At 35.2% G+C, this 12,765-nt stretch overlaps 1 protein-coding gene across 18 annotated transcripts in view; it reads right to left on the bottom strand.

Moving 5' to 3' along the window:
* The window catches only part of ERC2 (ELKS/RAB6-interacting/CAST family member 2), a 413,687-nt gene that overhangs the window by 264,291 nt on the left and 136,631 nt on the right, over window positions 1–12,765 (bottom strand). For all 18 annotated transcript variants that reach the window (XR_014958159.1, XR_014958156.1, XR_002465646.4 and 15 more), the window contains one exon: window positions 4,538–4,675. Coding sequence is in view for 1 of the 18 variants with exons in the window: in XM_021532844.4 (XP_021388519.1) it covers window positions 4,538–4,675 (138 nt within the window). In the remaining 17 variants the exon portion in view is untranslated. The remainder of the gene's footprint in view (window positions 1–4,537; window positions 4,676–12,765) is intronic.

Below are 12,765 nucleotides of genomic sequence, written 5' to 3'. Positions count from 1 at the left end.
TCAAGTTTTTAAATATTTGGTAAGAGTAACACAGTACAGGAACTTCATTAAAGAGCTATACTACTGATATGAGTATGTTTAGTTTTGTGATAGACGTGGAAAGATATTCACTTCAATAATGTATTTCCTGTATTCATACATGATTGAAGTCTTGAAAAAATTTCAAATCAAGCCATGAATAGTTTCCTCACAGGCCATGAACAGTTTTCTCAGCTTCAACTTTGTTACTGCTCTACAGTGCTTGCAATAAGATGTCAAAATTCCAGATCTAATCAGCCATTTTCTATCAGTAACTTACAGTTTACACATATTATATTTTGAGATGTTAAAAAAAAGACACAGAAAAAGTACCCTGATACAAATTAAGACACCCAAAGGAAGATTTTTCTCTGTAACCCTACAGGCATTTAAAACTCAGCCATTTTTCTGCATATTTTGCTGATTTCCAGTAACTACTTCAAGGTTTGCTGACAATCACCAGTCATTGATTGGATGGTTAATTCAAAGGGTGAAATTGAAAAAGCAGACTCAGTAGTATGGTTTCATTAAGCTCTGATTATGTTCTACAAAATCACATTTCATCAATACTTGAAGGATACAAATACTAATCAGAGAGAAATGCTTAGGGTACAATGAAATGACCACTAGAACTGCATTTCAACTGGAAGCAAGCCTTTAAGCAGAGTATCAGGAGAACTACTGGTATCACTGAGTGGTGGCAGCGAGGGGGGCAGTAGAAGCAACATAATTTAGGTCGGCACTTGGACCAGGGCAATCCCAGGCTGGGCAGAGAACAGACAGAGCAGCCCAGAGGAGGAGAACTCGGCTGTGTACAGTGACACAAAGCTCCACATGACTCGGCCGTGAGCACTCGGAGCCCAGAACTCCACCTGTGCTCCTGGGCTGCATCCAAAGCAGCGTGGCCAGCAGGTCAGGGGAGGTGACTCTGCCCCTCTGTCCTGCCCTGCTGGCACCACCTGGGGAAGAACCATCCAGCTCTGGGGCCCCACACAAGGACACAGATGTGCTGGAGAGGCTCCCCAGGAGGGTCAGGGAGATCTAAGGGCTGAAACAACCTGGAAGGTCGCTTGGAGGGTGTCCCTGCCCACAGCAAGGGGGTTGGAACTAGGTGATGATTTTAACATCCTTCCAATCTAAACTTATGATACTAAATAACTTCAGGTTTATTCCTAATAAAAACCAATGCAAATTCTTAATACCTTGAATATTAATATCTAAGATGCCAAGCTCCAAAAAGTAGAATCGCTTAATAAACTATGACATAAACATTCAGATAAATGTTCAGATAAATGTACATAAACATTCAAATAAACCATAAGCATTCCGATTCCACCTGGTTATATTCAGAATTAATTTTTTACCTATTCCTTCTTGAAGATTTATTTACCCAAATGATTTTTTCATCTACAACAAATTAAACATAACACTATTTCATCTTTTTAATGAACAGTATATTTTTTTCTCAGTCAATCACAAAAGAAGACTAATTTATCTGTCAGCTGCATAAGGCTAAATGTCAAAAATGTGTTAAAAGGCCCTAATAAACCATGTTTTGCTTGATTAACAGCTAACTTGCAGAAATCCCAACAATGTGTTCTTGTTTCAGTCTTGTTTGCATTGGGCAGCTTTCCTTGTGCACTAATCTGGGACCTCACAGGTCTAATCTATTTGCACTTTATCACAGAAGCAGGAACTGAATTGCCTAGCATATAGCTCCATTATCAGACATACTCCATTGCTTATCTGCTGTATGCTGCTGCAGTAGGACCAACTTTATAAATATCAGCTTCATGAAAGCAACCTCTTGAGCTGCTTTGGGCCAGTCCAAGAGCTGAGATATTCTTTGAAAAGTTTCTTGTTACAACATCAAGGCAGCTGATAGCACTTTTGCATAGTCTGATTTTCAAAACTTTTTTTCTTTTTTAATCACAATGTAATCCTTATTATTGTTGTTTCAAATCTTCAGTGCTCAGAAGAGGCTCTGAAATCAGGGATAAATAGTGGAACAAATATGTTTTGCAGCTTAGTTCCAAAATTAACTCAAAAACGAGTGAAGTTGATTTGTTTCTGATTCCTGACAAGAAAACAAATCACACCAGCAATATCATCAGAAAAATTATAAGATTAAAAGAAGGAAAATTTGACATTGTTTTATTATGTCGATATTAATTTCCCATTTAATCTTACCAAGATACCTAATCACTAAATACAAAAGAAAAGCAAGAGATAAATACTTGGAAAAATCTATTTTCATAAAGAACAAAGGAGACACATTTTCTAATTCAGAGCCAAAATCTTAATATTTTTTCAATTTTTTTGTCAAAGAAAAATGCAGGAAAACAATTGAGTTTTGGAATTTAAAAATAGCTTTATAATTCATTAATATCATATGATCATGTTTTAATTTGTTTTTTTTCTTCCTATAGAAGCTAAGAAAAGCAACTCAGATTCAAGTAAACTGTGGTTATGAATAAATTTTATTTCTGTTTTAAAAGAGCTTCCCATGATAGTCTTGAAGAATTTTATTCATTATTCTTAAATTAAAATTCTGAAACTACTGAATGGACAAAGAATTAATATAATGCAAAAAGTAGTTTAATCTCAGAGTATATAGAAAAAATTATATAGTTGAAAAGTAGGTCTGATACAATTTCTAGAAAGAAAAACAAAGCACACAAACAGTGCATTTCCATGGATATGGAAACCAGGTATTCTCAAATGAAAGCATCATCCCTTCTTGACAGCATTACATATGAATTGATAAAAGCACTTATATTGATGCACTTGTTAATAAACAACTCACTAAGGGTTCCTGTTTTGTCCCATATGGGCAAGCCTCTATTTCATATTTCTACCAATATTCCCAGTGGAAATGTTCAAAAACAATTGATAAAGTCTGTATGTCTTAAGAATGCTACTGCATAAGAAAGTTACTGAGAGCAGTTAGGAGGAATTGGGAAGCTGACACAGAAATGAATGAGGCACATGTGTAAACAGACACTGTCAAAGTATTTAGCTGCCAGAAGACACAAGAAAAACAGGTGTAATAGTCCACTTGGAATTTCTAGAGGATGGCTACTGGCTTCTTTCAGTGTGTAAGTTCATCCCAGAAATCACCCTTGACTTCAAAAAATCTGCCCTTCCAAGTGTGGCCTTCAAAGGACAATGGAAAAGAAATTGAGGGTGATCTCCCTGTACAACAATCAAAATCCTACAGAGATGCATTTACCTTGGAAGCTTTCTCCTCCTTGTGGCTCATGCTCTCAGATCAAGTATCTCATTTTCCAAATGCTAATCTGAATCCTAACGCAGCAGTGTTGCTTGCCTCCTATGCCTCCTACTCCTGTGCAAGTCTCCATTGAGACAGTAATTCTGCTTCCCAAATGACTGTTTTAAAAAACCCTCAGCCACCTCTATGGGCATCTTGGGAAAGTGACTAATCCAGAAAAGATAGCTTACAATGAGAGAAAACAGATTAAAAAGTACTTTGTCATTTTTTTAATAACATGCTGTGAAATTGATGAACACTGTGTCCAGATTAACAATGAAAGATTACAGAAATGTGTAATTTTACTGTATAAATAAATGCTTGTCCACATGAATCAATACCAAATAAGCATTTTTTTCACTCTTGTTTACCAAGCAAATGCTAGGAAATCAATTAAGCACACAAGAAATAAAAAAATCTGACATTAACATTGTATGTGTCAGTGCCAACACCACAGCAGCATTTTCAAGTCATATGCACTCATAAATACCTTCATAGGATTACACACTGCAGAATGGCACATATTACTCAACTGTTCACATTTAAGTAGTATATATTAAGATCTGTGAGCTGAAAAATGTGGTTATTTGTACTAATTTTTTTGGCATATAAATTCACTTGCATTACCTCGTATTCAAAGTGAACTGAAAGAAGAAACCTGACCTCAATGAAACTGGTAGGAATGTTGCCACTAATTTAAACAGTCCAGATTTATCCCTTCTCCTTGATATTTTCAAATCAAAGGCATAGAGTTTGCAAAGAAAAAAAAAAGGAATGCTCAATATTTTTTTTTAATTAAACACTTTCTGTTAAAAATGAAGTGTAGAAAGCCAATAGTGCTCACAGCAAGCCAAGGTAACAGTTGGTACAGCCATTTGCTCTTGGCCCCTGCTTAATGGGCCAAAGAACAGGATATTCAAGATCACAAAGACAGAAAAATGCCCAAAACTCTACCTTCTTTAAGTCAGGTGTCCAATGCCTTTCAGTTCTTTCAGGAAATAACCACTCACCTCATTGACTAAGGCAAAATCTTCCCATGTCCTGGGCCATTTTCTCCATAAGCATTCAAAGGACATCACTCCTTCCCCTGGCAGTCACTCCCTGCTCATCCTACCAGAACAGAGCCACCTGCTTCCCTGACAAGGCCCTAGCCTTTGGCAAAGCTGTCAGGCCAACCCAGAAGAACATTTTCTGCACACACTCCACCCACAAGAGCAGCACAGAAAGGATTTCATGAGAGAACATTACCTTTTCTGATAGAGCTTCCTCTAAGGTTGCTAGTGCTGTGTCTGTATTACTGGAATCCGTCTGCAGGGACTTCACTCTGTCTTTTAGATTAGTTAGCTGTTTGTCTTTGTCCCTAAGTTGCTCCTGTAGATTTTCAATCTGTAAATAAAACCATTACAATAATCACCAACCTTGTATAACGTTCCAAGAGGGACTTGAGTGCATACACATCACACATATGATACATTGTACTGCCAGGTTTGTAGCTGCTATAGCATCAACAGATTTAAACTTCAGTCCTGTCTATTTTGTTTTCTTTTGCTCAAGAAGTATAATTTTCCAGTAAAATAAAGGGAAAATCTCACTGCAGTCAGGTATTTTATTATTTAAATATTTTCTGATGTTAATCACTCTAGTTTAAGGTACTGCGTTATCTCAGTAATTCAAAGTATGTCTGGAATTACCCCTTTAGATTATTCTAGTTCAATAAGAAGGACAAAGAAAGGGTGAGGCAAAGCAATTTGAGTGAGCCTTAAAATGAGGAAGAAGAAAGATTATAATCTGCCTATTTAAAAATCGCTTCTTCCACGATGCCTTGCTGTAAGGAAAACTCAGCTGGGCAGAGATCAGGATGTTTATTCTTAAAAAAGCCAAACCCACAAACACCCAAACAAAAAATCTCAAGGGGCAATACTTCCACTCACTTTCTTCACCTCTGTGAAAATTTAAATATGTCACTTTATTTTGGATATTTTTACTTCTTTAAATAAAGCTGGTTCCTCATCTAGACAGTATTTGAATATTGCTAAGGTATCTCTAAGCTCACGGTCATGATTTCTAGCGGTTAATTCAGGAAGAGCTAAATCACAAAGGTTTTGCACAAAAAGTTGTCCACAGAGCAATGTGGATTTTGGAAGCAAATGTGAATAAAAGCACTCAGCTGCTGATGGTCATGGCAATCCCCTTCTGTGGCTGTAAGGCACTGTGACCTCAGGGCAGAATGCAGCAGGGTGTGTGTTATGTCAGATGTGTAAAATTTCATTAATTGTCTGTTGGAAGAATCCCCCTCCCTCCATCCTGCGCTCTCAGTGCCACTCATTATGCTCCAACTGGCACAAACCCAAGATTTGTTACTTAAGACTTCACACAAATAAATAGTAACAAGAAAATTAACTGCTCTGTTATTTTAGTATGCCACTTCAGATAATATAAGAAAATATGCCAAAATCCATGAAGTATCATTTGTTCAAAACTGGTTTTAAATATGTTGTCAACATTGCACAAATTATTACTGTCAACAGATATTCAAATTCTTACTTTCATCAGTGTTTTTTTCAGTTGGGATCATGTTCTCTTGCTACTGAAATGAATTAAGTTTTCCTGTTCATTTTATAATGACTTTTTTTTTCACATAGCCAATATCTTTCCATTTAAAGCAACTCCGACTTTAATAGAAGCAGAAGCTTTTACAGTTACTTTAAAGATTTCTTTACAAATGTGAAGTTGAATTCAATGCATGTGCAGCTTTGCAGAAGTCAGCAATTACATCAATAAAAATTTGATCTCCATATGCAAGAAAGTACCACCATAATCAAATACACTTTAATTTGGGGCACACCTTGGTAAAAATTCTCCTCCTACTACATTATACAAGTGTGGGAGAAAAAATCCTGAAGTTTTGACATCATATATATCTACAATTAACAAGTCATAAAATCCACAGTACAGCTGTGTGCACTGCATAAAGTGTGTTTTTAAAAAAATAAATTTTAAAAGAATAAAAATTATAACAAAATTTGAAAGTAAATTTGGAGGAGCACAAAGCAATTAGATATTCTTTACAGTGTGTCAAATACAAGTCTTGTAACTTTTTTTCTTTTTCCTTAATATACATTGTTTGGTATATCATATTACTGCTATGAGCCAAAGATTCCACTTGCTATATAAACTATAAAATACTAAGGAATATATAGAAAGCTCTTTTTGGGAAGACCTGACATAGAATAGCTTACTCTTGTGAATGACCTCTTGCAATATTTTTCTTCATGTGTATATTTTATACAGATACAGAAACATGATACACGTGTTAATGAGTTAAGAACTTTTTATTTTATGGCATGTGTATTAGTCACATCTAAAATTACATTAACTGGCATTCAGAGGACTGCACACTATGTTTCTTTCTTTACTTCATCCAAGTATTAATGATTCCAACAACCACCTCATGACACCCTGTGGAATACTTAAGCAATTGCACATTTCAGCTTCACCAAAACAAATTCTCAAGTAAAAGGGAAATAAAACAGGAGAGTGAATATTGATTACATGTTCTTTGAAACAAAGTTAAGATCTGGTCCTTTACTATCATCAGCTTGACCTACCAATTCTAGGCACCCTAAATTAAAGTACTTATTTCCTATGCACAGTGCTTATCTGAATTCCACAGCATTTACACGATTTCCTTCCTTTTAAAACTAATTGAAAATATGAGCCAACCCTTAACCAAGAAAACATGTTCTAAAATTATTCAGCATTTACAAAATTCTTTCCTCAGAGGTAAAAGAGAACAGGCAGCAAATTAAAAACATCCCCATTGAATCACAACTGCTTTAAAATAAGTCACTCAATACATACTCCATAGATAAAATAAGAGGAAAGGATCTAATTATTCTTCTATTTGTGCTATATAAAACTGAAGGAAATACTTTGATGGGAACAGGACCACACTGGGGTATGCTAAAATAGAATCAGTACCACAGAGTATTTACTCTTTGGGATGGGCACAGGATTAGCAAAGACTACTGACGCAGACAAGACTTTATGATCAGTTCATCACAGAGTTTTCTCAATAATATTACAGAAGACAAAGAGATGGAGAGGTCTCACATGCTAAAATCTTGGAACACAAGATATGATTTAGTTCTTCCTGAGATTTTTAAATCCAGAAAGAACAACAAACCCTCTGGTAACCTCTGTCATTCTCCAACACACACATATATTTGGTACAAGCATTTATGTAAGAATACAATTCTATTATTGAATAATGACTTTTGAGCATGCCTGAATTCAGTTTATGGCAGGGACTGTCAAGACCTTCTTAACCCTCAAGTACTTATTTTTTCTGATAGGAAGTTAGTTACTGTGAAGTTTTGTCCACATCTTTTTCTTACCACTGTAAACTGCTATGTCCCTGTGCCAGGATGAAAAGAAAGTGCTCTATTCTTTCTGTATTTCACAAAGTGTGTATATTCCCAGGGCTTAACCCAGATTTTATTCCTTCTTTTAAAACAATATCCTTTCAGATAAATGTCTTTCCTATGAGACATCCTGTCAATAAACCTCAAGTGCTAATCTTGTCGCCTTTTGGCGACAGTCTCAGGAATGCTTATTAAATACTCAAGGGATTAAATTAAATCTCACCCGCAGACAGGCTTTAAAAATCTCCAGTAACTCAAGTTCTCAAGAGAAAATTCCTTTCATTGTGAAAATTAAGGTACTGTACTATGGTATTTGCAAGAAAATTATATAATCAAAGAAAATGTTCCATGCTGTAACAATTTGCCTTCAGAGCTACGCATTAAAGTATAAGAGAATTTAAGAACCTGGAAGAGAGAAATTATCTAAGACTTCTTGGTCCTAGCTAATGAAACCATAAAGCCATATATTTAAACTTAGCAGAAAGTATTTCCCTCTCTTCTTTGTATTTGAGTTTTAAATAACTCAGACAATAAGTATTTTGTAACAATGGGGTTTTTACTCCAAAAAGTCATTTTGCTCTATTCTAAATTTCTACAGGCAGAAGTCTTTGAGATTTGTTTCATATTGAAGCACAGACCATGTCAATTCCAGTGAAGTAGATTAGTAACATAAATTTAGTCTTATATAAATTTAAAATTGAAACCTAGGAGAGAAAACAGAACTTCTGTATGTATCATTTGCATTAATTACAAAAAAAACCCCAAAACCTTTGTATTTTAAGAAATTAAATCATATGAAACAATTTTCCAAATACTGTTACAGCCATTAAATAAGTAATGGCATTACAAAAAAAAGGGCTTTAATAAGCAGCATTCATCCAACATGAGCATTATCTATGACTACTTTAAAACTTAGTATTCATTTTCAGACTTTAGCTTCTGCCTTATAGACATAGATAGCAAAAGACAAAAGTAATGTAACTATTAATCAAAACAGAAAAAAAAAGGCATAGTTCAAACATAAAACTAAATGGCTACTTACACGTAATTTATTTTTATTAATAAGACATATGGTAAATGTTCTGTCTCATATGGTCCTTTTCAGAAACATTTCAGGATATCCCAGAACATGAAACCAGCTTTGGTAGTGACCCAGCAAAATAGATGTCTACAGACATCCCAACAGCTCCTTTTTGGTGTCTGTTGATGTGAGCATGCTTAATGTGTAATGAAAAAGCTGGATAAAAATTAAATTACCCTACCATGACTAAAAATATTACTATCTGAGTAGTAATAGTAGACTTAATACAGAGGTATAGTTTTTGGAGAACACTATTGATTTTTAGGAATTTTTTTTTTATCAAGTGGTGTACAGTTATTAAATATCATATCAGGCAAAATATCTTAAAATTAACAGGCTCTACAGAAGCTATTTGAAGTTTCAGTCTATGGAGTGAGAGGGGAAAATTTCCTGAGAACCACAATACTACCTAAATGTAATTCTTAGTTTAAGCAGAATTTCCAATAATAAAATGAACCCACTGAAGAACAAATTCTGCGTCAACAGTTTGACCCTGCAGATTGCCTTTGGACTTGAAAGAGACTGCCCCAAAAGTGCTTCCTGAACCAGTGCCAGTTACTTTCACTTTTTATTCAAGTAGGTAGATGGACAAGCATTAACTAGGAATATTTTTTCAGAAGTAAAATACTACATACTTTTAGATTCCAAAAACTAAAATGTTATGTTTTAAAAATTGTCTTATAATTCACTACTCCTTAAAATATTATAAACTAGGGGGTTGCTGCTTGCAGCTGAATATGTTCATTAATGTGTAAGATTTGTACTAATCTTCTGCTTGACTAATGTAAGTGGAAAAAAACTTGTTAATCTTAATTTTATAATGACATGATAAAATACTCTTGGATTCCATAATTAAATATCCACTTAAGTGCTTGATTATGTCTCAAAAGAATAACACTTCTTCATGGTAGCTGCCTATTGCGTAATATATTCTCAATTTAAAATCTTTCCAAAGTGCCTTGCTATTACTACCTTGAAAATTTATATTTTCCAAATTGAATTTTACTTACTTCAGATTAAAATAGTAATCATGGTTCAATAGTATTTTTTTATATTCTTGTGTTATTTTGCCCCATGAGGCTTTCTTCAACACCAGAGGTTCTAGATAGCCCAAAGCATATGGCCAGCTCAATCCTACTGGATTACCAAATCAGAGAGAGTAAAGGTATTTTTAAAGCCGTCCATAAATATTACATAGCCCTTTAGGTTATGTAAATAACATCTCCAACTATGGATATGCTGTGTGCTCATGGAGAAAGCAGTCTCCAGCTCAGTAGGTCTGCAAGGTTTCCACAAGAGGTGATTGATGTGTCTGAAGAGTTTTTACCTCTGAGAGTTTTAGCTCTGCCCTGCCCTGCCCCAGCCCGATGACAGGGGGACAGAGCAGTGCCATGAGCTGGGAGCCACCCCACTGCCACTCCCAACCTAATCCCAGCAGGAAGAAAATAATCCTTCCCAATCTTGCTCTACTTGCCAAACTTAAAAAAAAGAAATATACATAAAACCAGAATAAGAAATCAGAACTGAAAAAAGGTAATCAGGGCCACTTTTCCTGATGTACATTTGCACTACTTCCCCCCAGAGTTACAGCAATTCAATACAACACGTTTTCAGCTTCTTTAAACTGAATCACACAGCTGATCAGATCACACACCTGATCAGATTAACACTGAGGTTTGAAGACTTAATTTTATGGCTGATTATTATTTTATATCTATATTCTACATATGTAAAACTATTATATTCTGTATATTCATTTACATTATCAACCACACGATGGTGTCCATTTTATTCAATGCACAACCATCACCTTTCCCTTTTCCTTTGTCTGAAGTTGACGATTTTTAATGCAATCTGTCTCTAAAGAAGGAGCAAGTGCTTTGGGCCAGAAGGACAATAGTTTACACAGTGTTTAAGCAAAATAAGGCTTCAAATTCTAACTGGTGTCTAATTGAATGCTAAAGCTGTAGTAGCAACCAAATATGAAGAAAATACAAGGCAAAAAAAGACCCAAGTTTACACAGATGCTGATATGTGGAGATGGGAATTTTCACAGAACTAATTGAAGAACACAGAACAAGCAAAAAGAAGGGAAAGGCATAAAATGATGAAGTATGATGAAGTAATTAACACTGACAGCAGAAGCCCAGCTGTGGGGTTCAGCCACCTTAACAGCACTGAGTTGCTTTTATATTGTATGTTACTAAAAATGCCACATTTTCTTACCACAAATCTCGGTCCTAAAGAGTAAGCAACTGAGGAGCATTTTAAGATCTAGAAGACATTCTGCTGTAAACAGTTTAGTCCCATATGTTCACTCTGATTGTCTACTCAACACATCTACCAAGTATAGTCATAAAGCTGCACATGTAAAAAAATTATATTAATAAAGACATGAAATTTACATTGATATCAAGCTTCTGAACAGCTGTTACACAGTAATTAAACTTTCCCAGAGTATGCTAAGGAAAGTAAATCAGTCTGTGGTAGAATTCAAAGATCTACTCATATAATGTGCAAATATTTCCCATGTCATTATTTGTTCTATATGATTCAGTTTGTTAAATGCATTAATTAAGGATTAGAGAATATTCAGGGAAAACAGTACAGAAGCATAAAGTATTATTACAGTATATTTAAAAATCCAATAGGATTGGAACTTTCTCAATATAAAATACATATATCAAAAAATTTTGGAGAGAGAAAAAAAAGAAAAACAGAATCTACGAACTGTTGATCAATAGGGAAAAATATGTGTCATTTACTGGGATATGCAGTAATATTCTCTGGTCAGTACCTGTTATATGTGGCTTTTAAAAAAATTGTCTTTATTCCATGATTGGAAACATCAATTTACTGTCTCATGTACACATAGAAACTGAGAGCATGCTATTGCATCAATAAATAGAAGTAAATGCAACTAAAATTGGAGATCAAAAGTGATAACCATCTTTTCCTCTTCTTCTTCCAAAACAAGCATGTATATTTGTTTTATTGTGCAGTCACTAAAGGAAATCATTCATCCACTTTTACTTACTGTAAGATTCTATATCCTTCCATAAGACAGGATTCAAAGTACAGGTACAGGAAGGATTCAGAGGAATCAACAAGCATTAAGAAAAAAGGGAAGTGTGCTGAGTTCTCATACAGAGAGAAGAAAACTCCCCCAGGGCTGCTTAGGGAAGAGCTCTGCCCTCAAGTCAGCTGATACTTTTACAGGGCTATAAAAGCAGGTCAGTGGGCAAACGAGCCAAGAGAGGAGAAGGCTGTCACACAGAAAGGAGCTCCTGGACTCAAAGCTTGGCTTTTGTTGCCAGACTCAAGCTGAGAAAGAGCTGGAACTTAACGCTAAAATTAACCTTCACCAGGAAGCTAGCCAAAAGAAGCCTGGGCTGATAATATCCACTTGTGTATCTGGAAATACTCAGTCTCTGTCTCCTTCTCCTCAGGGGCCAATAAATTCTCTGAACAAAACAGCTTGACTCTTGGACTCTTCTACGCAGGACTCGCAATCTTGTGAAACATCCACTGAAAAACTTTTGCTCTCATTATATGTATTTACTGTGATGTAATTCAGAATGCAGTAGTTATTTTCCAGATAGTAAATACAGAAATACAAAATAGACTAACACATAATTCCATTTATGATGAGAGGAGGCAGACATTCATTCTTAAGCTAATGCTTCTTATAATGTCTGTCTCTATATATGTGGTGCAGATTTTCAACCTGGGTTGGTTGGGTACCTACATCACACAATATTTTATGAGTTACAGGCTTATTACTGAAATTTTTTTGATGTCTAGCCCAATTTGCACATTGAGAGCACCTAAACTACTAGTACTAAAGTTAACCATGAAAAATCATACCTTTCTGGTGCTTGAAAACATCTGGTGATATTTTACTCATGGCCAGTTTTGTACTACTTGCTGTATACCCCTATAAAATAGACTACGTTGGCTTATACAAAAAA

This window comes from Lonchura striata, chromosome 12 (assembly GCF_050655825.1).
Source record: "Lonchura striata isolate lonStrDom1 chromosome 12, ASM5065582v1, whole genome shotgun sequence".
Lineage (NCBI taxonomy): Eukaryota > Metazoa > Chordata > Aves > Passeriformes > Estrildidae > Lonchura > Lonchura striata.
Note: the sequence above shows the minus strand (reverse complement) of the source record. Positions and strands in the feature narration are given on the sequence as shown.